Raw genomic sequence first — 26174 nt, 5'->3', positions numbered from 1 at the left:
AGAGAATTTGAAAGCAATAGTTTATGCAAAATTTGGTTGGGGGGGGGGGGGGGGGGGGGCAAACAAAGTGTATTATGGGCAATTGGAAAAAGAGAATACTAAAACTAAAATTATTGGCGTTTTGCCTGAAACACTCTTAAACAAGACCAAAATTTACACCCCTGAGCGAGAAAACGAGCATCTCTGCCTGTTTCATATGGGAGTCCCGCCTGGGGCTTAATTTCTTGGGATCCTCTGCAGAAAAAATCTTCCTCCCTGCTCTAATGAATTTCTGTTCAGTGGTCCTGAATTCAATTCCTCTACGCTTTATATTTTATATGTTGCCAACTGGCCTGACCACCAGTAGAGTTTTTAACAAGTTTTTGCTTATTCAAATATTTGTTTGATTCAGTGCCACATTGTAAACTACTGGGACACCAGTAATTGTGTATACCCTATAATGCCATAAGGGGCGGATCATTATTTTTCTGAAGGAAAGGGGGGGGGGGGGTGGGGATGAAAAATATTAAAAAACTGTTTGCGGGGATAAAATAAATTGTTTGCAAACTTGAAATGTATAAAACAAGGTTTGCAGGGGTGCATAAATCAATATCCCCCTTCCAAGAAAATAATGGTCCATCCCTAATGCATCATCATCATCATCATCATCATTAAGGATCATCATCAATGAAATCAAACTCCTTAGGAAGGGGGGGGGGAGGGGTAAGGCTGATAAATAGAAACAACATTGACATCATTTCAGGACTCTGTCCAAATTTTATTGCTAGGCAGACTCACATCAGATGACTGTAAACCTCAGCCAGCCACTGTGTGCTGGCTAACAGTGTTCACCTTACAATATCACTTATCACATCACAATGACCGCTTTTTGAAGGCTTAAATTTTTTTGTACAAGCATGAGAAATTTAGTATTAAATTTCCTTTTTTTTTTCTGTGCATGGCATTCAAAAGCCGAAGCGATTACAACAAAAAATGTAATCTGCAGAGTTAAAATTTCTTGCACCCTCTGAAATAAGAATAAATTTTTCTTTCTGTTTACAACAACAAGAAAGTTAAGTTTGCTTCTGATATTATTTTAAAAGTGTTTGCATTTTTTTTCGGCAGGGGAGGAGAAAGAAGGCTGTGTACTGTATTCCGGGGGAGAGGCTAAGTTATAAGGCTTTGTGTGTTGGGAGGAGGGGGAGATTAGAGAAAGAGAGAGAGAAAAAGAGAAAGAAAGAAATAGAGAGAAGTCAGGAGGCTTTGGAGAAGACATTGAACTAGTCTCCTCTTTCTTCTTCTTCCTCCTCTTCCTCCTCCTCCTCTTCCTCATCATCTTCCATCTTCTTCACAAAGTCATCTGATGATGAAAATGAGTAAACAATTAGTTACATGCCTTTTCACTCCTAACTTCATAAGATCAGTTTAGGGCAGGCAGGTATGGCGCAGTGGTGAGAGCACTCGCCTCCCACCAATGTGGCCCAAGTTCGATTCCCAGACCCAATGTCATAATATGGGTTGAGTTTGTTGTTGGTTCTCGCCCTTGCTCCGAGGGTGTTTCTCTGGTTTTTCTCCCTCCACAAAAACCAACACTTCTAAATTTCAATTCAATTGGGAATCCAAGGGCCACAGGTTTGTTAGTTGCAAGACTATTAAGTGCTACCCTCGTAAAATACCGTCGCTTGCATCTAAGCGTGAACACGAGCCGCCGAAACATGATCTAATTGGGTATCAAACATGGCATGTTTCGTCATGAAACATTGAAGTTTAGCAGACCGTAACGGCAACTTTCACGCTCAAAATGCTCACCATAAACACTGAGAACAGGCAAAACTTTACACCAGAAGTGATTTAAGTGAACCTGCAAATGCATATCGACACAGATCAGGATCAATTTGTCGAAGAAAGTCTTGATATCCAATCTTTCCGCCATTTCGACTGTTTCGAAACCGGGATGTGTTGAAGTTTCGGCGCTAAAGTTGCCGTTACGGTCTGCTAAACTTCAAACGTTTGATGACCAATCATGCCACGTTTGATACCCAATTAGATCATGTTTCGGCGGCACGTGTTCACGCTTAGATGCAAGCGACGGTAAAGACGATTTATTTTATTGATAATATGTACAATTTAAAAATATCCCCATATTGAAATGCAAGTAGAAACAGACATGATTGTACTACTTGGGGGTTCAGTTACTCTGGCACAAATAAAAACAAGACATTGAATACCATTAAAGTTCTGCTCCCCCCATTTCTCTTAAGCCTCCTCCCCTAATAAGTCCCACCCCTCCAAAGCCCCCAATCTCTTTTACGCCTCCCCCTTCCATAGACGGTACATGTAAATCAAGACAATTATTTTATGGAAAACAAAAACAATGCAACTTTACCCTTTCAAAGGCATTTTTTTAAACCACATTAACTTCTTATTGTTGCTTTTTTGTGAAAATGTGTTACCAATCAGCAATGAAACATTCAAAAGTCCACTTATTTTTTATATGAGCCCTTTCTAATATGATTTGAAATAAGCCCCTCTTTAAAGTATGTTAAACAACAGGCAATTAATATTATGCATGTCTGCGTAAATGCAACAAACACATTCTAATAGAAGGGCAAAAAAGGGTGTGCGATATTCTGTACTATTTTTTCCCCATTACACAACATTTATTTAGCATTTGGTACCTCTTGTGATATGAAAATAATAAATTCTTTTAAAGTTTGATGCACATGCAGAGATAAATACTTATTATAAATAGTCAGAATAAGAAGCTAACTGACAGACTTACCAATAATATCCCTCACGCTGACCCACCCTCTTTTGGGTATTGTGATTGAATTCCGATAATTGGCTGTTACCTGGAGACAAAGAAAGTAATGTTGTTAGTGCAACAGCTAGAGGTAAAGAGTAGGGCATAACAGTTAATCGTAATTAGTAGGGCAAGCAGTGTCGTGGTCTGGTCCTTGCAGATTGAACTGTGGGTACTGTTAAAATGCTTGGAAATAATAGCTTTATATTAAGCTACTCTTCAAATCCGAGGGTAAATAAAAGTGATGTATGATGTATATAGGTGAGCACCTTAGTACCACAGCAGTTGGTTGCAAATATAGGTTCTGGGAAATGCCATGCTTTTAAATAAATCCTGAGAATTTATTGGTTTTACGTATGATTTCTTGAGTTTGTGTTTTTTTTGGGATTGAAGAGGGGGTGGGGTGGGTAAGTGGTGGCGGTTCCAACTGTTCAATATGGTAGCCACTCTGACTCATAACAGTTGGCTTATAAAGGGGATTTTTGCATCTGAAATGGGTTTTAATCTAGGTTGGTGGTGGGGCTTAATTTCAAAGCGGTCCAGCTTTTTTTTTAATTCTATGGATTTATGGTGAACACATGTAAATGTGACTTTAGAAGCTGGATTGAATCATAACACAAACAAGAGAAAATGGCCTTTTGGACATTTCATCTTTTTCTCATTTCTTTTTTTGCCCTCACTCTCTGAACCACAAGGGTTTAAATGGAGATCGCTTCAGAAAGCACTGGGCTCACCTCAGAAATCCTCAAATACACTCCTCTTGTATTGCTACCAACATCAAAGTAGAAACGTTTTTGCTCCACACGTTGCTCACGTGAGGGGGGCAAGTCACTAGCTACCTCCTCTGAAACAGAAAGTGCTGAAAAGAATTAACCAGAATTCCACAAGAGTTAAAGAAGGTCCTTTTGAAAATAAGTTTTGTGTTATTCTACATCTTCATATCTGGGGTGTGGTGCTGGGGTTGTACCTGGCATCAAAAGACATGGAGAAATACTACTGCAGAAAGGAATATTACTCATATGTCCAAAAAACATACACTACACTAAAACAATGAGGCACTCAGCTAACAATACTAGTTTTGTGATGGGCAAATTGAACAAACCTTGTTCCTTGAGAACTAAAATTTGTTTTTAAAAATCTGATAAATTATTTTCAGCCAATGGACAATTTTTCTTGATGACAGGTCCAAGTCAAATCATTGTTGTTTGAAATTGTATATCTAAATGCAATCCTAGGTGAAAAAGACAGTCAAGCATAACAAATAAAGGTTGGAATTAAAGCGAGAGACAGGCACCTATATGTAAATATGGAGAAACCTCACCATTTTATGTGATGACAGTTACAAAGAGCAATATGATAACTGACAAATGACACCTTATTCACTCAAGGATTAAAGTAAATCACTAACAACTGAACAGAAGTATGGTTGACAGAAAATTCACCTACCTTCTTCTGAGCCGTACTCCTCCAGTACCTCAGAAAGTGCATTTCTGATGTCCACAATGCCTTGAGCAGGAACAGCAATATTTGTACGACCTCCACGGCCATATGTACCAGTTTGGTTGATCTGCAAGAGCAAAGTTTTATTGAAACGTTTCCAGTTGAGGGCACATAACATCATTTTCCCTTTAGCATTAATAATTATTTTTTGTTTACTCCTTAACATTGCTTTCATATATTTTCTCATTTCAGCATGTATATAAGTAATAATTTATTATTCAGCCAGTTCACAAACCTTGAGGAACTTTCCCCTGTTGTTTTCTTTGAGGTCAAGATAGTACATTCTGTTGTTTGGTCCTCTGATGCTCTCGCTACAAAAAAACAAAAACAGAAAGTTACAGTAAGATTCACACAATCTTTTACTAAGTTAAGTTTTACTTAGAACAACATGTACATGTATGAGTTCTGTTTGTCCCACCATGCCCCAGACCAGGCCCAGGTTGTTCATTAAAGGCTGATTACCACTAATGCAGGATGAAATCGTGGTCAAGGTTTTAATTGTGGATTTTGAGATTACCTTATTATAGGAAATTAACGCTTGTGTTAATTAAGGTATTTGAAATTAACGCGACTTAAATTAACACAAATTGAAGGGAAAATTTCTTCCCAATAAAGGAAATTAACGCGAAAGACGGGGTAACATTTCAAAATGAGGGAAATTAACGCGGCGTATACAACAGGAACAAGTTTATTTCAACACTTGTAGCCGTATAATCTTAAACGAAAACAATGTTCGTGGTACTTTTCCCACTTTGTGCGTTCTTTGCAGTATCAATGATAGTGGCAGGTAAACTAATGCTTTTTCCTTGGAGTCAAGAACGTCTGGACTGTAACAAGAAATCGAGCCAAAATAATGGAAATTAATGTCATGGAAATTAACGCTCCACTTAATTAACGGTGCGGAAATTAACGTTAACAAAAATTAACGCGAATGTTTGAAATTCACGTTAATTTCATGACGCGTTAATTTCCTATAATAAGGTAGTCCATGTCAAAAATGGAGGACAGGAGGCTAAAGACGAACAACAAGCACTTAAACGACTGAAAAGCGACCAGAACACAGTTATACTACCAGCCGACAGGACAAGTTGCTGATAATATAGACAATTAACGACGACTTATTCAAGTCGTAAACAAAACTGATGAACGGACCTCAAACAGAATGACTTAATTTGACTTAGTCGATAGACAGGTCAAAACTGACCAAATACTGTTGACAAAGTTTACACGAGTCTTACAGTCAATAACATCACAGCAAAACTGACCAATTAGCTTCAATGGAACAGACCAGACAACACCATTGCCAGGTTTAACTTATCACTTGACTCTGAAGATGACTTCTGCTAATGTTGTTGAAATGTCAGTCAACAACAGCTCTTTTCTGAAGTAATCTGGATGATCACACTATGCAAACTACTGAGATACTCCTGTGTTCAAACCATTTGCTAAATGAGTGGTAAGAATTGCCATGGCATTTTGACAAAAATTTCATACATTGAAAATTGCTTTAGTTGAGGCAACTCATTTGTTCAGTCTTTTGGTCATAATTATCTCCTTCAACAACAAAATGCAAGTGCAATACGTGAGAAGACACCTGTTATTACTTGCATCAAAGGAATTGATTTCTGCCCTGTTTGACACTCTAAACACTATTATTAGTGACAGAGCAACACCTCTCAGGGCAATTAAATGCTAAGCACTCAAAATAATAATGATAAAAATAACTTGATTACCTCATTAAATTGCCAGATTCCTCTGATGATTCTTCATCACGTTTTGGTGCTAGGATTAAAAAGTGTGTGTTTTTTAAGTATGATGGCAAAATAATACCCTTTCTCATTCTCTCCCTTTGCTACTTTGCTAATTGACAGGACTGACTTGGATTATTTTGTGGTGGGTGGAAGCAAAAAAAGTGAGGAAAAGACCCCGTTAAGATGGCAAAGTGCCCACCAAGAAACAGAAGTCTTTGCCTTCATGGAAGGCAGACTTTCCATGTGTTGAGTGCCCAGATGGCGCATTGTTCTGTTTGTGAAAAAAAAAACAAAAACAAAACCAGTTATCATATTGAACCTAGTAGAAAATTGGTTTAGGCTAGTGAAATCAAAGGTGCAAAAAAGATATTTTTGAGTCCTGATTTTAAAATAAAAATAATTACGTTAACAAACAAAAAAGATTAACTTAGGAAACATGGATAAAAGAACTGTAAAAGAAGCACTCACCTTGGGCAAGGAAATTTGCAAAGGATGTTAGCTTGGTGCAGAAATCCCGAGCCACACCCATAGTGAAGATTACCTTGCTTTTACCAGAACGGTTAACAGAAACCTACAAGAGATACAAATTATAATACATTCCTACAATCATGTTAAGTCCAGCTGCCACACATCTCATGCAGCACGAAAATAAAAAAAACGGGGCCCAAGCCCTGAAGGTAGAATTTTTGACAAGTTATAATGTTGCTATGACAACCTGTCACACCAAGAAGATGGTTGTAACTTTTTTTACAAATGATGGTACGCAGAGGGGGGGGGGGGGGGGGGGTGATCGTGGCAAATTCCTTAAATAGCCACTCTCCACATGCCTGAAAGGCTTTAATACTACATGTAAGACATGGTCAGAAAACTCATTTTGAGCTCATACAGTGGGACTTGTTCCAGAAACATTGTGATTTGTTTTAAGATGGATTAAATTTTTAAGTTGTGGACAGGTCACACGAGGGGACCAGATGATTTCACATAAAATAAATTGTCCGGGGCAAATGATTCTTGAACAATTTTAAGTGATTCAAAAAATTGACGAAAATAAAACTCTTCGGAAAATAAAGGATAGTACACCACTTTCTGATTGAAGAAAAAAAATAGCTGCAATCACCTATTATAATTGAACAACACACTTGAACTGACATGAAATTACAATGGAATTATAAATTGAACAACTGCTACCGTACTAAAGGCCATGTTACACAAGACAATTTTTCCTGGAACTTGCAACACAATAATGATGACTAAAAATCATTGCAAATTGCAGAGGAGGTGTCACAGGTGCGCTATTTTTGTTTGTAACTTGTAGCACGCCCGCTGAATAATTAAAATATCAGTGGTAATCACTCCCGTAGACGGGCTGTAATTGGCTGATTCCATCACCACTGCGTTGCAGGTTGCACTTGAAATGTTACACACAGAGACCTGACTTGCAACATTGCGAATAGAAGAGGATAGTTCAACTTTTTCTGTAACTTGCAACACAACATTTTGCTGCATTGCAGGTTGCAATCAAAGATCTCGTCGAGATATCGACTTTTTTGCACGAAGTTAGTATGAGTAGAAGGTTTATCCTGGGCATTGTTGTTCGAACATATCATGGAAGAATTCAAACGTCTTTCAGTTCAAGCATTTTTTAATTTATGCGGAGGAAATGCTGTATTTGTCAGTTGCGACGGCTGGGCGCTTTGCGACTCATATATTTTGGTTGGTTAAAAATGGTAAACTTTGACGCTTGTCTTTAATCGAAATAGTTGTTTCCTTTCGAGTTAGAAAGATTTCTACTCGGCTTAATGCAGGGTTCCTGATAATATGCATGACAGAGTTACCTTTTTCCATCACAAATTGCGTTCTTAATCTTTTTAAACTTCGCTGCCTTCGAGCGCTGGACCACTCACATTCTTAATTGGTTATGTCACGTAAGATTTGGGCTACTCACGTTTTTAATTGTTATATAACGTTTGTAAATTTGACAAGTCACGTTTTTTCTACAAGAACGGAAGTGCTGAAGCACAACTATAGAGTGACACTTTACAAGTCACACGCTTTGATCACCCACAGCGGAAAGTATTCCCTTGAGAAATTAAAACAGTCCCTTGAGAGTTAACAAGAATGTGGTTCGAGATTATCCAACTTAACCGCTATTCTCCTTCCTTTTGCTTGTAAATAAGCAAAAAAGTCGAAAAATGGGGTGTTACACATGCAATTTTTTTGCAACTTGCAAGCACTGCAAGTTGCAGAGGAGTTTTCACATGTGTGCACGCGTTGCAAGTTGCAAATCTGTAAAAAATGAAACAAAAACAAGTAAATAATGTAATGCATTAATTTTTTACATACATGTACATTTTTGAAGAAATAACATTTTTTGTCTGCAAGTTTCTCAATCTCTGTAACAATTTAGATAGCTGGCTTTGATATTGGATTTTGTAATAATCACACAGCTAATATCATGTTTGTCAATACCTCTTAGAGCATTTAGATTACCTAGTTATCGCTTGGTAAACAGAAAATCTGTCACCATAGCACAAAAATTGTAATTTAACCTGGTAGTAAGGCCAGTGGTACATGTACATGTATGTACCATGAATATAAAAGGTTTTACCAGGAAAGCAAACTCGCAAATAAAAGTAGATGTAAAATGTTTAAAGGAATGCTTGAATTTGCTATCTACTGGTACATTCGACAATCTAAATTGAGCCTTGAAAAAATTTCATGAAAAAGCTATGAAATTGAGAGGCAGAGCAAATGTCAGGTACAATTGAATGCTTGTACTGGTGTTTAAACACTAGTTGTATACATAAAGCCTTGTGAATAATTTAAAATTCAAGTCCTTTATGATAGATTCCCTTTGTTCTTTTCAGTTTAGTCCCAGACAATCCATAACACAGAGTTATCTTAAAAAACAATGGTTAGGTAAAATTGTGAAGAATTTCAGGATTATTGATTTTAGATGGGCTTACTTAGAAATCAATATAAAAAACATTACACTACATGTTTATTCGTTTCCCATGAACTGATTTCCCAAACTGGAAAATGAGCAATAAATGTGAAGCTGTAAATTAAAATTTATTAAGTTCACGTTTCGTTATGTGGTGGGAAATATTGCATTTCTATCAACTTAAAAAAATGCGCTGTATTTTCTGATCTATGTCAAGTTATTTCTAGAGACACTGAGTTCAGATTAAATTTACAAATCACTAAATTACAATTAAAATCCCTGAAAGGAATACCATATATTCAAGTTCAGACATGTCAAATTGTACTTGCTAATATTTGGTCGTAACATACGAGCTTGAAATTCATGATCAACCGATAACCTTTTAAAATGTTCGACCAAATTTAGTCGGTTTCTTCAAACATAAATAGCAACTGTGTATCACGCAGTGTGATAACATATTTTTCTTCTGGTTTCCACCAAAAATATGGGAAATCTAGGAATTCAGGTAGATCATAATGTCAAGAAAATTTACATAATTAGTTCCTGAAAAAACGTTTTTAGCAGCCGGCAGGATTTTAGCATAAGAAAAAAGATGAAAAATAACATTCCAGGGTTATTTGTTTCTGAATTTCGTTTTCTCGCAGTTCGTTAGATATAAAAGTACTTGCTGATTAGGTTCGCAAAAGGGACAAATAAAAACGTGGAAATGCTACCTACAATAGCAGAACAAGCTAGCGGCCTGCCAATACAGCTGAATAATTGATAATCGGTGATTTTTATCGTATATCAAAACATAGGCTTCCTTTTCGAGAAGAAAATATTTCCTGTTCTTAACGACTAGATACAAAAGCTTTAATCCAGAAAAAAAATTAAGTACGAAAGCTAGAAATGGAAAATCTTACAACCACGCATAACAAATAGCAGTACATTTTGTGTACATACCTTATTTATAACGCTACAGGAAGTCCCGGCCATTTAAATTCAACCCGACCAAAAAAAAATTTTCTCCGAGAAGACTCGAGACGCAAATTGCAAAGGGATTCGAACATTACCAACTTATAGCGGGATATTCTAGGTCTAGGCAAAATAATTACATGTAAAACAGTTTTAGTGGCCTGACGGGCTGTAAAGACACCCTGCTAGGTTTTGGTTTTCTCTCTCGAGGATATTCTCTCGTCCACCATTTTCACACCTTTCCGTTGCGCCAATAATTCAGCTGAAATAAATAATTGCAAAGACAGCCGAAGACAGCCCACTCAAACGCCCGCGTTAGCTTGTTTACGGTATCCCCAAGAAGAGGACGTTATCTAGTTAAAAACCACGGCGTGGTGTAGCTTCAGCGAAGGTGCAAATGCCTTTCTTCGACGCCGGCAAATGGATTTTATTGTTTCGCGACTAACCTCTGCAATTTTGATGAACTTGCCACGACGATTTTGCTTTACATCCACGTAGAAACGCTTGGATTGGATTTTCAGCGACTTGCTGAAAAGCTCGGTGTCGCCTGGCGAAAGAAAAACACAAAGTCAGAAACATTTGCGAAAAATTTAGCGGCATAAAAGCGAAGACTTAGCGACCGGAGGTAGAAGAGCCTTCGAAAGCTGTCAGGATACGCATCTTGAAAATGAATTTTTTTCCTTCCCTACTCGACCGCTCCAAACTTAGCCTTTCTAAAAAATGACACACAATTTCAAGCCGCATTGTAAAAAATTTTTTTACCTCGACCATCCTGTCCTTCGTCCGCATATTCCCCTCCGTTCGCTCCCTCGCTAGCAGCCATTCTTCCTTCTCCTACATCAGCCTCGGTGTTCCCGTGCTCGGCACCAGCCATCTTGAGTGCGCACGCACCCAGACCCCCTGCACTATTTATTTAGGTGAAAGCACTTCCTTATATGGAGGTGGTCCCTGGTAACTTGGGTCAAAGGGGAACGAATGACAAGCCGGAGAAAACCCCCAGTCTGGGACAAAACACTTCTGTGGAAAAACCAGGAAAAACTAAAAGCTACGAAAGAAAGGAAAAAAAATCTATTGCAAAGAATAAGAAAATCGCTATTTATTATTGTTAATTTTTAAGCTTTTTTTTTTTTTTTTTCTAGAAAGACTGATTTACGACCAGACACACCTGCTACGGTTGTTCAAAAGACTGGACGACTTGTGAGTTGGCGGCGTAATGTTAATCCAGGGAATATTATTTATTAATGATACAAATTTGGCTTTAACACTTTTTCAGAAGCCCAGTGGCTCACTATTGCTGGCTTTTAGAAGGAAGCAAGGGAGCGTATAATTGCAGATTACCCCTGAATGCATTTATAATTGGGCAAGTTAACCAATTGCAAGTGGCGTCTTACTAGTCGTGCATTTTTAAAAACCTCGCACCTCGAGTGGGTTCTAATACGTGCATCTCAAAGCTGGCAAAAAAATTGTGCCATAGTCGTCCTTTCGTCGTGTGGCCCTCTGCATTTAAACGTGTAAAGTTTAATTATAATTAGTTGCCGTTAACCTTACCAAGAGTGTATGACTACGACCAAGACATTGCAAGCGTCTTCCAGAAGTGTTTTAGAAACTGAACAGACGGAAAACCTTTATTTCCCAAAAATACATATAAGTGCGTCCGATCCAGGTCATTACGATACTTTTTTCAAGGGAAAAGGTCATTTTATGTTTTTTTAGAGGGATAGGAGAGGGACGGAATGGGGGGGGGGGGGGGGGAGATCGAAATGACTTAACTGAATCACATACCTCAAAATACCTTAGTATTTTCTTGTCGGAGCAGGGCTGTGGTTCAAAATATTTTAATAGTTTTGCACTATGCAGAAGGAATTTCCGAAATTTGTCTGTATAGCTCTGGCTTTTCTTCGCTTGCTATGACAACATCATTAGCGGCAATCATGAGAAAAGCAAATTATATTCCCAGGGATGGCGGAGCTAGGTGGGAGGTTGAATAAAAAGCCCGGTCGACTTTGATACAGTATGACGAATTGACGGCGCGGTTTTTTTAATTTTTTTTTTTACTTGCTAACCTTGATGTGTAAAAGCCTTGGAATTCCGTTCTGAGCACCCTAAATGATTCTAACATCTGCAAAGAGAGACAACGAGCATCACCGCTCTTTTCACGTGAAAGTCCCCCTCCTTCTTTGTGCCTCAGGACAAGAAGCTATAATATGATGAGCGCGACAACCAGTGCCCTCGTACTTCAGTTTTATTGTATGTGTCCGCTTCCGGTATAACACAGTATTAAACAGGTTTCATTTTCGATTTTAACGCACCCTTAGAGGTAAAAGTAAAAAAATTTTGACCCTTATGAGGTACAACGAACACATCCGTCATTTTATAATTAGTCCCCCACCCATGGTCACCCATAAACCATAGAAAAACTATGTTCCTTTTCAACCCTCCCCTCTAAAAATGGTTAGTTGTGCCCGATAATCAGGCGATAAATGCACTGGAATGCCAAATGGATTACTGGCATGGGCGGTCCTTTAGTTTAACCTAGTCAGGATGCAGTCAAGGTCTGTGCCTCTTAGCGTGATGGTGCACTGCCGGATAGTTTTTCAGTCACGCCACCTTACCTGCGCCCTGGTCACGCTCAGCGGAGAATAATCGTGAAAGCGAGGCTAGACATAAAAGGTAAACCCGCAAGGCAATGTGGGTGACAGGAACAAAATGGCGGAAGGAACTGATGATTCGGCTTCTCGAATGGAAATTTTAGCTCATTTTCAGGTTCGAATGAACTGTTTGTTCAGTTGTGTAGTGTAATGAGAGAAAAAAGAGTTTGTATTATTTTCTTTCAGGATATAACTGGTTATAACGACATCGAAAAGTGTAGAACCGTTCTTGAGCGACACAATTGGGACATTGAGGTAAATTTTACTTTTGGTTTCTACACTTCGAAAGCTTTAGCTTTTATGTTGCTTTAGGTTAAATTAAGTAAAGCTCATTTTTAATTTTCATTTTCCTTGTTGGTAGAAGATAAAAGACATTTTTATTGTAAACAAGCGCTTAATCATACAACTGTAGTTTACTATATCTGATGCTTTCAAATTTTTAAAAAACCCGAACGGTAAACCGTCTTTGTTAAAAATAAAAGCTTACGTTTCAAAGATCATAGCACATGACTCTTCTTCTGAGATAACAGGAAAATAAGTCATAGGCTGATAAAATGGCGCAATGTTATGATAGAGCCTTGATAATTTTATTGCTATCTAACCAATAAAAATACAGTACCACTGTTAGATATTTGGGCTAAACTGCGGTATACCGGGGGTAGCTGGTCACTTCGTTCCAAAGTCACTTCGTTCCATGTTAGGTTGTTCCACAAAATAGTCAGCTCGTTTCACATTTATATAGTCAGATCATGTCAGAAAGAAATATTTAGTTAGAAATAGTTTGAAAAAATGTCAAACTAGCGAGAATGCCTCGTTATTTTCTGTGCTGGAAATTTGTGCGCACGTTTCGTAGTGTGAAGTTTGTTTATGTCCGTGTTCCGTGAATTAGGTTTGACAATCTGCATCCGCAACTGAATGCTTGTAACTTCAACGATCAAAACAGAAAATGATAAGAAAATAAGACGTCTTTTCTCAAGTAAGGAAACATTTACGCTGGAACACTTTCAAACTTAGGCATGATGAGGCTGTTTTGGAACGAAGTGACCTTGGAACGAAGTGACTGTAAACCACACCGGGCCACTTATTATTTTGCATCTCATTGAATTTGAATGGTTTCTTTTGTTTCTATATGCTTCATTCTAAAAAGCATTTAGGGGTATGTATATAGTGGCCTGGTATTCTAAAATGGCCCCGATATTTGTACTTTGTGTTGGCCTAATAAATGCTGTCGTTTGGGCTAGTACAGAGTTGTGACCTAAAATCAACCATTTTCAGGAGATTGTCAATTTTGTGTGAAACTTTATGTAACAATAACAGGTATACTGTGTGGGAGGCACAGGGACTAATGGTTATTGTGCTGTTGCTGCCCAGGTTTGAACCCTGTCTGGGGTCATTGTGTCATGTTCATGTGAAATACAGTACACTTTAGTCTCAGAGAGCCTCTCTCCACTTGGGGGTATAAATGGGTACTATCGAAATAATGGACTAGCGGGGGATGGGGTAGAAATACTCCTGGTTGCTTACATTGTCTGAGAGACTCCCAAATAATCAGGGAGAGTTGACAGTGTTATATTTCTCAACCATTTGTTAAATACATTGTAAACATATTATTCCACCAGACGGCAGTTCAAGATACATTGAATGAAGAAGAGGGTGCTCAGCCAGTTTTTCATCCTCGGCAAAACTCATTTGAAGGTAGCGATGATGAGAATGATGAGAACGATGGTGGGAATGAAGACATAGCAACACAGAACCAGGTGGCAGGAACTGTTGAGGCCACAGGGACACCAAGAACAGTGGCAGTAGCTCAAAGGCAAAACCAGGTGAGATATGAATGCATACAGTGTATCTCATTTATTATGCTGTGTCAGCATGTCTGGTATCTTGATTGACCATCTTGTATTAGCAGGGATAACTTAGAATCCATGAAACTGATTGGTACATGTATACCATTGTTTAGTATTTTAAAACGATGTGTAGTTTTAGAGTTTGAGATTTGCATGATTAAATACAGTCCAGGAAAAAGAACAAACTAGAAAATTTGTCCCTCAGAAGCAGCCCTCACTCAGGAAATGTTGTGGTTTTGACAAAAATTACTGTTCACTGATAATTATACTGACCAGTACGTTATTTGAAAGTCCTAGTTTATGATTTATGTTACATGTCTACTTTCGCCAGATACTACAAACATTAAATTATAAACATTGTAATTCCGTTATTTTTGTTTTGTTTTTCAGGGATGGCTGTTCTGGATTCTGTCCATCCCATTTCTTCCTTTCAGATTTGCTTCCAGTATTGTGAGAGATCTTCTAGGATTTGTTGGTATTGTATAAAGCTCATTTGTACAGTAACATCAATTTAAATAAAAGGAAGAGGGCTTCGCAACTTATGGTTTTGCATTTCTACGAACAAAGCCCCCTAGACCGATTACTTTTCAAATTGCAATATCTCTTGATCTGAGCCAGCTATTCGATGATAGCAAGTGTTCGTTTTGTAAGCTGTTTGTAAGTGACTGCATACATTATACACACTGTACCTGGTCAATTATTTGTTACAGATGCAGTGGTAGTAACTGTTAGAGTATGGGGCAGGGATGTAGCTAAGAAAACACTAAGCTGGCTCTGATCAACAAGCCCAGCTGGCTTTTCTGGCCTTGGCAGCTCTAAACATTTACCTAAGTCTCTGTTTTTAAGCGAAATTTGAGCATTGTAAATCCATCATCAGCATCAACGTCATCATCATCATCATCATCATCATCTTAGCCATATACAGTGGAACCTCGATTTAACGATTTATATCGAGGGTTCGTTATATTGAAAACCTCAATATAACGAATTCGCGGAAAACGTTATATTGAGGTATAGTTAATCAATTTTTAACAATTTTACGCTGCACTACGAACCCAGCATTTCCGGATATTGACAATTTCTGAAAATAACATTTATAATATCTAATATATGCACATAGTAAGAGCATACTGTACTTGTACTTGTTCTCTTGTTACAGGATTAAAGGATTTTCATCTTTGTTGGTCTGTTTGCATTCATCTTTTGTCGCGTGTTGACATTTTTTCGTTATATCGAGGTACATTTTACGTTTGGGTCTCTGGATTGTGTTTGTTATAACAAGGATTTCGTTATATTGAGGTTCGTTATATCAAGGTCCTGTTCCATACATTTTACTGTAACTTTGGACGGGCTGAAGAAAATCGTTCGTTAAACCGAGGACTTCGTTATATAGAGGTTCGTTAAATCGAGGTTCCACTGTAACAGTAATATAACAGTAGTGCTAATTATCGTTAGGCAAGGAGACCTCCAAGAAACCACCAGGCTTGTAGGGGAGGCCACCTCAGTTATCCAAAACCAATCATGTACATTGCAGGTTGTTATGGTTACATCTTACTTTAAAGTAATATGAAACCATAACAACTTTGCAATGTACATGTGAACAACACAGTGAGCCATGAAGAACATGTACTGGGATAACAGATGACCAAAATAATTAATTTCACATCTAATTTCAAAAGTGAATTACTGTACATAGGTGGTTCCAGTAAGTCTTTCTAAAATTTGAGTCATGAGTGCAGTAAATAAATACCGTAAACACCTGCGGATAAGCCGCACCCGCAGATAAGCCGCACCCTGAGTTTAACAACACAAATGTTGGAAAAAAAAGTTTTTTAAAAGTAAATCAAAGAAAATCCAAAGTCCAATCAAAAATCCAAATTGAGTCTTTAGGAGTCTTCTTCATCGAACGTAAACTCAATGAACATTAAAACAGAAAATACTTCAGTCTACACAATTTGAGCTCTTTAATATAATGAAAACAACTTTGACATATTATGGGTGATCTTTTTCTGGCATTTGTTGACAGGTATTTCTTCATTCAACGCAGTTTTTCCATATTTGTGTGACAACAACAAGAACTTGCGTTTGCAGAACGTCGTAGCTTAGTAACCAGGCATTTGATCGGACGCGATATGGGACTAGGGCGAGACAAAAGAAAAAAGATGGCGATGGAGGCGTTCGGGTTTCGTGGCTTCCGAATAAAGAGATTTGGGAGCCATCTATTGGAGATAAACTTGTTGCATGAAGAGAGTTTCGTAATCAGTTCGACAAATTTTCCATCAAATGAAAAATGAGAAAGAAAAATTGGCCATCTTACTCGTGAATACTCGTGGTATTTTCTCGCTCGTAAAGTATCAATATTACTGTTAAAGTTATAGGCCATTGTCAACACTGCAAACAGTATAGGAGCTGACAAACTTGGCAAAAGCAATGACCGGTACTCTCTTGTAGTTTTATGTTATACTAATTTACATAATTTTCCATAAATTAGCATCAGTTCACGAAAATTACGGCACCTTTTCCGATGTTCCCGCAGATAAGCCGCACCCCCGCTTTCGAGCGAAAATTTTTGGAAAAAAGGTGCGGCTTATCTGCGGGTTTTTACGGTAATAAAATAGAGCAGTTTTCAATTGAGTGTCGTAAAACCAAAACCAAAGTAATTACTCCGACCAATCACAAAGGACACAGACAATCCAGTGAACCAATCAAAACTCGAAGCAAAATACATGTAGCCGGCACGAAGCGCGGGAAAACGTGCGCGAGTGAGTCACAATTGGTTTTGGTTTTACTTCTGATTGGCTGAGAAAGTAGCACGAGATTTTTAAGCCAATCACTGAGCGTAGTAATGCAAAACCAAAGCAAACGCAATTTACTTTCGACACTCAAGTGAAAACCGCTCTAATAGCAAATTAAACCAATTCAAAGCAGTTCCAACTTAACACTGATTTACAGAATGCTGAGCTCTATCCCCTTCATGTAGGGAGTTTGGTTTTCTCCTATCCATCTCCTTGACAATGTATTGATATGCTTTTCATACTTTTTTCAGCGAGACTGGTCTGGCCAACAGCGTTTCAAGGTACATGTAGATACATTTTGTATTATCTTCTTCATACTTATTTGTTTAGTTCATCCACTTCAGAATGTTCCGTTAATGTGTAATTGGTAACTAGGAGAAAACAGACCACTTGTGAAAAGAGGTTCATGGCAACTGATTGATAAAAAAAGTTAAATTCATTGAGTGGCACAATTGGAGGGAAGTTGGTAACTGAGTGATAAACACAGGGTGAACACTTAATGCAGTGATGCGTAAAATAGGTTTTTAAGATGATTTCCAGTCCGTACTGCGCAGACTCAGGGTTTGTTTTCATTTTTGTTTTGAATTCATTGAAACGTTACACTTCGGTGATAGCGTACATGAAGTTTTTTAGTTTGCCATTACGGATCGTTTCGTTCAAGAATTCACGATGAGCTAAAACGTCCGTTTGAAATACCGTCGAGCTTCTTTTACTCGTTATTATTGTTTTGCAAGGATATCTGGCGTTAATAATGAAGAAAAAGGTAAGTTTTGTCCCGGAATTTTTATTTTTTCTAGTAAACATTCTTCTGTTTGTGAGACTCACAAACATTGCAGGCGGAGATTGCGCAGTACGGACTGGAAATCATCTTTAAGTCTAACGACCTAGGTATCAGACAGTATTGTTTCCCTTTGTTTATTTATTTATTTATTTATTTAAGGATTCGTACAAGTACAGGTGCTTAACAATAGGACATAAGTCCCCTACTTGGTTAAAACACCCACACCCAGCCCCCTAAAAAATATCCTGAAAAAACCCTTCCCTGACCCGACTAAACTACAAATCGAATAAATCTAAATAACACAAATACTTGTAATCTGAAATAAAATTATTTGCTTTTCCCCCTAGCTCGAACTACTCCACTGGAAGACGTGCTACAGTTCAAGGCAGAATTTGAAGCAGAGTATGGAGCAGTCCATCCCACATTTTATCAAGGAAGTTACAGTCAGGTTAGAATTTTAAATTAAGTAAAAAACATTGCCTGCATTCATCTCTAGTTGTTTTCTGATGGTTTAATATAAAGTTCTGTTGATTGAGCAACATTTTGTGTTTTTAAAAGGCCCAGTACACTTAAAAGGTTTCACAATTCCAAGCCACTTTAATATGATGGCCATTTTTGTTTTTATACACCCTCAGCATAAGCCAGTGAGCATTACCATAGCACATTTTAATGGCTTGTGTGCTCTGTTCAAAGTTTAAAACCTAACCTGCGTAGCTGGCGGGATTTACCGGTATAGTGCGGGGTGAGATGAGCGCTCGGGGCGACTTCCATTCGCCATAAACAAAACACTCGCACTTGGTTGCGAATCCTGCCAGCTACGCAGGCTATTCAAAACCCAATTCATGATTGCAAGTTTCCTGAGGATAACAGAGGACAACTTAGGTGATTGATGGCAGCAAAAAATATATCAATAACTGTTATTTGAGCAACGTTTTTGTGTTTTTGAAAAGCCCAGTACACTAAAAAGGTTTCACAATTCCAAACCACTTTTATATAAAAACTCCTCCCTCCCCCAGATCAGTTACAAATAGTTAGTTTGTAATGGAATGATTACCTTATTCTTACTAATTTTCGCGAGTACTAATTTTTGCAATTTTTGCATTTTCAAAATAATCGCGAAATTTAGTAAGCGCGAAAAAAACATTGCGCGAAATTTAAACACGCGAAAAATTAATACCATATTATATATCACAACAGTTAAAATTTTAAATGTTTAGAACTGCAACTATCTACCTTTAAATAATATCTTTGCATCTTGTTTTTGACTAGCAACCTTCCTCTGATTACTGTTTCGAGCTTGTACTTTGTCCAAAACCTCTTTAGTACAGTCACTAAAGTTTCCACTTGCAGGCTCCTTGTAGTTACATTCAGCCAGACCTTTGTGTATTTCCAGTGGTTCCTTAGTCTTTGACGACTGATCCATAAAACACTGACAAAATCGTGAAATTTAATACGCTTTTTCTCTAATTTTTCTTGCAATCGCGAAAATTAATACTCGTGAAATTTGCCTCTCAAATTTTCGCGAAATTAAGTATGCGCAAAAATTAGTATGACTAAGGTCAGACTGTGGTCATCAGCAGAAAAAAAAAGTTATGAGTTAGGTTCAATTCTAGTAAGAATATAACCTGTGTATGAAGAAAAACGAAAACAGTTATTGTAAGTTCTTTCTTTTTTGCAGGCTTTGAATGATGCAAAGAAAGAGTTGCGTTTTCTTCTAGTCTATCTTCACAGCTCAGAGCACCAAGATACAGAAGAATTTTGTAGGTGAGTTCAGTCATGAATGATGTAATATCCAGGTACTACCTGTGCAAGTCATGTAGATGATAAAAATTGTATTGCATAGTCTAATTTATGGAATGGGTACATTTGTACATGTTTCTAAAAACTGTTCTTTTTATCAGGTCAACAATGACAAATGAAGGATTTAGAGAATATGTAAATGGAAACATGTTATTCTGGGCAGCAAACGTAAAATCTACAGAAGGATACAAAGGTACTGTACTTTGTTTAAAAAAAATAAATCTTCTACATGTACTATGAACTGTAGTGCATTTTTTGCAGTGCAAAAAAACAACAACGGACATTTGTTTGAGAGTGGCTGCCAAGGGTGCTTGCTTGGTTGTCCTGAAGTATTAATTTACAGATGCTAATAGAGAGCACTGCACTGTTATCAGAGGTCAGGGTTCAAATCCCGTCAAGCCTGAATTTTTTCAGGCCCTCTTTTCAAAACTGTAATTTGCGTTAATAACTAGGATGACCGCAGTTCAAATAAATTATACCGGTAATATAATTTTCATATATTCATTATTTCAGAGTACTAAATTTGTTTTCAATTTCAGTTTCCCGTGCTCTTCGTGAAGCTACTTATCCTTTCCTGGCTATGATTTGTCTGAGAGATAACAGAATGACAGTTGTTGGGCGTATGGAAGGTATGTTTTCCCACTGTCATTTGTATTGTTTTAAGGAAAGTAATAATTATTTTTCTTGTGGGGTCATCCATAGTGGGAATCAAGATGAGAGTGGTGTTTAAAGGAGCTGTACGTCTCGGACATCGCATCTTGAAAAAATTGGCAAATTTTTTCAAGTTTGTCAATTGTAATCTGTCTTAATCTTTGTCAGTCAAAACCATCCTTGTTTATTTTTGGGTTTTTATTACTCCACTGTTGTTTTTTCTTTGTTAGAAAACTATTATTTTGAGGTTTCCTGCTATCCAAGCTATCTTTTGAGTTCTTTGTAAAGCTTAGAACTTGTTTTTTTTCTTTTCAGGGTTGATGAATGTCGATAACTACGTTGCACTGTTAGCACGGTTAATAGAGGACAATGAACCAGCCTTAGTGGTGGCCAGAGCCGACAGGTAAGTGGTGGGAAAGAATGGCGGGAAACCCTTGAAGTGCTTCAACAACCATTAGCCAAAACCAGTGCTTGTTCCAGGAGAAAAGATACAATAAAATACATGTATATTACCATTATTATCATTTATCATTATTTATCATACCTTTATCATCTACACAGCACCTTCTGGCGACCCCCAAAGCAAAAATTTTAATTAAAAACATGGAGAGAGTGTTTGCTGTGGCAGCCCCAAGACTGTGGAATACAATCCCACTTGAACTTAGATTAAGTCCTTTTTTTTTTTTAAATAAAAATTTTTTATAAATATTTTTTTTTTTTTATTTTTATTATATTTTTTATTATATTTTTTTATTTTTTTTTTTTTTTTTTTTTTTTTGGGGGGGAAATTGAAAAAATTTTTTTTTTTTTTTTTTTTTTTTTTTTTTGGGTGTATTTTAAAAAGGGGGGGGGGAAAAAGATTTTTTTTTTTTTTTTTTTTTTTTTGGGGGGAAAAAAAAAAAAAAAAAAAAAGAAGAAAGGAGAAAAAAAAAAAAAAACAAAAAAGCGGAAATTGGGGGGGGGGGGGGGTTCTCCCCATTGCGCCGTCCCCGCCCCTTAAATCTAAAAAAAATGGAAGGGCTTCACTCCATGCACAGTTAAATAGCGTTGTCAGAAGAAGTAAACATCGTTTGTAAATTGTTTAATGTTTTGTTTTGGTTTTAACAGGCAGGAACGTACCCAAACTCAACAATTGCGTGATGAACAAGACGAGGCATATTACGAGTCTGTCAGAGCTGACCAGGAGAAAGTAAGCGTGCTTCGGTTACAGTTTTATTTTTTTATTTTTTAATCTAATGAAATTTTTTTTACTGTTTGTATGGCTTTTGCAGCTTGCAAATTGCAAAAGTGCATGGGTGGGTTGTCACACCGTGCAACGGCCAACCGTCATTTCAATTAAGTTTCCTTACAAATAAATTTAAATCCCATTTTCTAGAACATAATCCATCTCCAAACAATGTCGATTTTCTATCTCCCAAGACTGGCTAGTTCCTATACAAAATTGGATAGGGAGAGGGGGATGCATTTGAAGTGAGCGTATGACATTTTTCACTTAGCCACTCATGTCAACCAATTTTTTAGCTGTTTTTGACGCTCATTGAAGTCTGATCCAGCCCCGGTTTGGTTGTGCTGAATGAAAGAAGGTGGTGTGCTGAAAATGCGAGAAAAAAAGTTAGTTTATTGTGGTATAAACTTCCAGAAATTCGGTTTCCGTTGTCAAATTAAATTTGTTTTTCTCAGGAGAGAAGAAAACGAGAGGAAGAGGACAGAAAACGACAAGAAGAGGAGACGAGGCGGCAGAAAGAAGAAGCACGAAAAACCAGGGCACAGGTATTGAAAACTCACATATATGTACATGTAGCTTACAAACGGCCCCAGGCGTATCGGATCTCCTTTAAGCTGGTAGTCGATGTGAGTGTGCGCACTAAGAATGAGTGCATTCTCAGTCGAACCGTGTGGAGGAACATGAGTTATTTTTGTCATTCAACAATTTGTCTTCTTTCGCAGCCATTGTTTGGGTCGTCACGCAATGCTTCTCCCCACCAGAAGCGAGGAAGCGTTGCGTGATGAACCCAAACCATGGCTGCAAAAGGAGACTATTCAAAAATCTTTTATTATGAATACCGTATCAAGTTTTCCGTCAGCTCGGGTTTAAAAGAAGCTACCTCAGTAGCACTAACCATTCGGTCACCGTACCTTGCACCATCATTCCAACCCTCCAAGTTTATTTTTTCCTTAGTGGCCAGTTGGCAACCAACTGCTCAAGTTTGGTCGCCAGTGAAAATTTAGTCGCTAAATTAAGCTCATGCTTTCAATCCTTCTTCTCAAATTTAGTCGCCAGGCCGGCGACTTCGCTCCAATTTAGTCGCCAGCTCCAAACTTTTAGTCGCCATGGCGACTAAATGGTCTTAACCTGGAGGGTTGCATTCCCTGGAAGGGTTAAACTAATGTGCAGTCGCCTTTCTTTAGTCTATAGCACAGGACCGCGTGGACAGAAAATTGAGAATTCCCGAAGAACCAGAAGGTTCCGATCCCGATTCAATCCGTGTGCTAATTAAATTACCCAACGGCAAAAGACTGGAGAGGAGATTCTTAAAATCACATTCCTTGCAGGTATGGATTGCCTCCGAATAAACTTTTTTCATCTGATAACGTTTATGTACATGCATTGTTTACCTGGGATTACTCCTTAGTCTTATTTATATATTAAATAGTTTTTTTTTAAAAAAAGATATGTCTACGCGAAAAAAAATGCAATGTAACTATTTCTTTCTTTTTTTCATGTAAAACCTGTAAACTGTTTTTTTTTTCTCATAGGCTTTGTACGACTTTGTATTTTGCGATGAGGAGGCGCCCGTAGAATTCGTCCTCGTTTCAAATTTTCCGCGTAAAATCTACGCTTTTGATTCTTCAAACGAGGATCAAACTCTGGAAACTGCCGGCATTGAAGCTAATGCAATGCTGTTTGTGCAGAACGTGGAGAATGAGAGCGACAGCGATTGACGGTCAGCGGATATTTATGAAACGACAGATGCGTCACGCCAAACGTGGAAGAAAGTTCTTAATAAGTTAAACTTTGAGGCCGAGGGAATTTAGTGTTCTTGGACATTTGAATATTATAAAGCTGGAACAAGCCAAGCGTAATGCACTGGTGAAAGGAATGGTTTTAATGAACATTTTAGGAAACAAAACAAAAAAACAAAAAAAAAAACGAAAATAAAATATAACAGTAGACTTCAACCAATTTAACATACCTACAAGAAAGGCAAGATGGGCGTTGACGCCAAAGAAAAACCCCAACGGGAACAGTATGACCCACGGAACTGGAATCTTCCACGGACATCGAAAACCCCACGGATACAGAAAACCCCGCAGATTTAGGATGTGGTGCGGAAATAGACTTCTCCGTGGACGTAGAATGCCCACTCACTATGGACATACAGCCAATGGAATATTTTCCCAGTTCTCTACAAGATTGTGTTGTAAGTTGTGAAAACAAGAGACGCGTGGGCTTATTTTATTGCTTGAGTAATATTTTAATAACTTGAAGGTTTATATAAATGGTTTCTATAGGTAGGACGACTTTCCAATTATTTGTTTCTATTTTTGTCTCCTTTCCTCAATCAACCCGAAAAGAGGAACAAAGCCCTTTTAATTAAAAACGTTCCGAGACATGTTTAACTTTATGGGGTGTACGACATTTTCACGCGACTTATGTCACAAAAACCGGCCCCGATTGTTCAAAGGTTGGATAATGCTATCCACCGGATAAATCGCTACCCAGTGGATGAGTATCAACAAAACATACTACGCTAACCAGTGGATAGTGATTTATCCGTTAGATAGCATTTTCTCTTTTTTGAACAAATGGGGCCTGATTGCCAGACGAATTGCAAAGACCTCAAGATATCCCGATTTCCATGTACGAGCCATAAGAGGATACTATCATTTTCGTTTATGGTAACGACACATTTGTGTTAAGTAGTACCCTATCCGTTTTCTGGGGTAAAAGGTGGTTTACTTGTGTTTAAGAACGGGTACGAGTACTACTGGTACTTTAATCCGCACACGTGCACGGAGAGCGAGGTATCTTATGGTCCCTATTGTCTTTGGTAACATCTGCAGTTGATCGAATTCTAACGTTTGTTTTTGTTATTGAAGTAATCTGGTAAAGAAAAGGGCGCCGCTTGAGCGTTTTCAATTCGTTACGGTGGCCATATTGGTGCTTCTAAGCAATAACATTTCTCTTCTTTGGAAAATGAGTTCTTTTTTGATGCGGAAATTTCCCGTCGTTTGGAGACACCAATAATGGCCGCCGTGAAAACGTTCTTTAGAGGCAACCGTTCGTTAGACGTATAATTTGTTGACCAACTTTTTTACACTTGGCCGGGTTCGAAAGCCCATGAAGGCTATCTCAGGATTTAAAACTGATCTAGGTTTTAAACCTCTTGCATAATTCATTTTTCGTCATTATGTTTTGTGGAGTTTGAGATTGGTCGGTGTCAAAACTGCAGGAGAGAAAATATTGACAACAATTTTACTTGCATTTATTGTACTATATGGTCTTGTGAGATATTTATCGCTATAAAAGAACTGGTATAATTATCACACGATTGGGGTGTATTTGGCCAAATAGCCATTCAGTTGAAATTTATTTGTGTTACGTGTACTGAAGTGGATAAATAGTTTATGTAAAGCCAATTAAAATGTTATATTTTCATTCATAACTATTTTAAATTTCTATGACTTGTTTGATGGTAGTAAACGAGATGGAGATTTTAAATTAAAAGCAAATGTGACGAACTGACCAGTATGAGGTTACTTGAAACTTTGTTGACTAGTAATCCCTAACCGCCAATATAGAGCAATTTTCGATTGAGTGTCGTAAATCTAAAACCAAAGTAATCACTCTAGCCAATCACAAAAGACAGAACAATCCAGTGAACCAATCAAAACTCGAAGCAAGTTTCTATAACGGCTGCAAAGCGCGGTAAAACGTGTGCGAACGAGTCACGATTGGTTTTTGTTCCCGGTGGGGGGGGGAGGGGGGTACTCCCATAAATTTCGGATAGGGGTGTGCCGCGAAGGTTATTAAACCCTGACCCTATTTAAGGATAAAGAAAGCGACAATTGATACCCTTTTTAAGGCCCAAACCGAAAAAAAACCACCCTACTCAAGGGAAGGAGAAGCGTTCCGTGACGACCCAAAAAGCGGCCAACCGCTTTTCGTTTAGCTGGGCGTTTATTAAAGCTGATGTGGTCCCTATCTAAGGATCACCCGGGAACAAATCCAAGTGCAAAGATCCTTATTTAAGGACCGGAGCCTCAAACCATCCCTATCCCGCGGCACATACCTATAATTATAGCCCATATATGGGAGTACGGGGGTGGTGTAGCCGTTTTCTGTTGACGTAATTTTAGTGCTGCCCATATTTGGAACGCCCGGGTATCACGGTGAGATCGAATAAAGTAAAAGCACGTTGTGGTTGTTTATGGAAGTTCTAGTCACATTTTGACTATATTTTACCCGCTACATATCTGGTGGAGAATCCAAAAACCGAAATGCCTACAATAGAAGAGCTTCAAGGCATCGTATCAGGTCTTACGGCGGTCGTAAAGCAACAGGCCGAGGCACAAAAAGCCACCAATGCTCAGATCGCTCAGCTCACCGAAGCATTAATCGCACATGGCGGCGGACCCCCTGCGGCTGGTCCAGCGACTTCAACTTCGAACACTTCTCTCCGAATGCCTGCCCTACAGCTACCTCAATTTCGGTACGAC

The 26174-nt window shown here is 38.1% G+C and overlaps 2 protein-coding genes across 3 annotated transcripts; one reads left to right on the top strand and one right to left on the bottom strand.

Annotated features, from left to right (window-relative positions):
• Positions 1-733: 733 nt before the first annotated feature.
• On the bottom strand, positions 734-10829 carry LOC144650949 (transcriptional regulator protein Pur-beta-like). Of its 2 annotated transcripts, none has more exons than XM_078510790.1 (9): positions 10694-10829; positions 10378-10478; positions 6502-6604; positions 6016-6064; positions 4518-4593; positions 4229-4349; positions 3517-3641; positions 2762-2831; positions 734-1339 (listed from the first exon to the last, which is right to left on the bottom strand). In XM_078510790.1, exons 1-9 carry the CDS (start codon positions 10803-10805, stop codon positions 1260-1262), a joined length of 837 nt encoding a protein of 278 aa, XP_078366916.1. In that variant the 5' UTR covers positions 10806-10829; the 3' UTR covers positions 734-1259. The 2 variants fall into 2 exon arrangements, with proteins under 2 accessions (XP_078366916.1, XP_078366917.1); XM_078510791.1 differs by having other exon boundaries at positions 3517-3626.
• Positions 10830-12613: 1784 nt separating this feature from the next.
• On the top strand, positions 12614-25196 carry LOC144650948 (FAS-associated factor 2-like). Its single transcript, XM_078510789.1, has 14 exons — positions 12614-12694; positions 12766-12834; positions 14199-14402; positions 14817-14901; positions 17473-17502; positions 18350-18450; positions 19681-19766; positions 19904-19995; positions 20342-20431; positions 20769-20856; positions 21561-21642; positions 22134-22223; positions 22863-23006; positions 23211-25196. Exons 1-14 carry the CDS (start codon positions 12638-12640, stop codon positions 23394-23396), a joined length of 1404 nt encoding a protein of 467 aa, XP_078366915.1. The 5' UTR covers positions 12614-12637; the 3' UTR covers positions 23397-25196.
• Positions 25197-26174: the final 978 nt, after the last annotated feature.

This window comes from Oculina patagonica, chromosome 4 (genome assembly GCF_052425735.1).
Source record: "Oculina patagonica isolate OP01 chromosome 4, crgOcupat, whole genome shotgun sequence".
NCBI classification, from domain to species: domain Eukaryota; kingdom Metazoa; phylum Cnidaria; class Anthozoa; order Scleractinia; family Oculinidae; genus Oculina; species Oculina patagonica.
The sequence above is the reverse complement of the archived record's forward strand: the minus strand, read 5'-3'. Positions and strand labels throughout refer to the sequence as shown.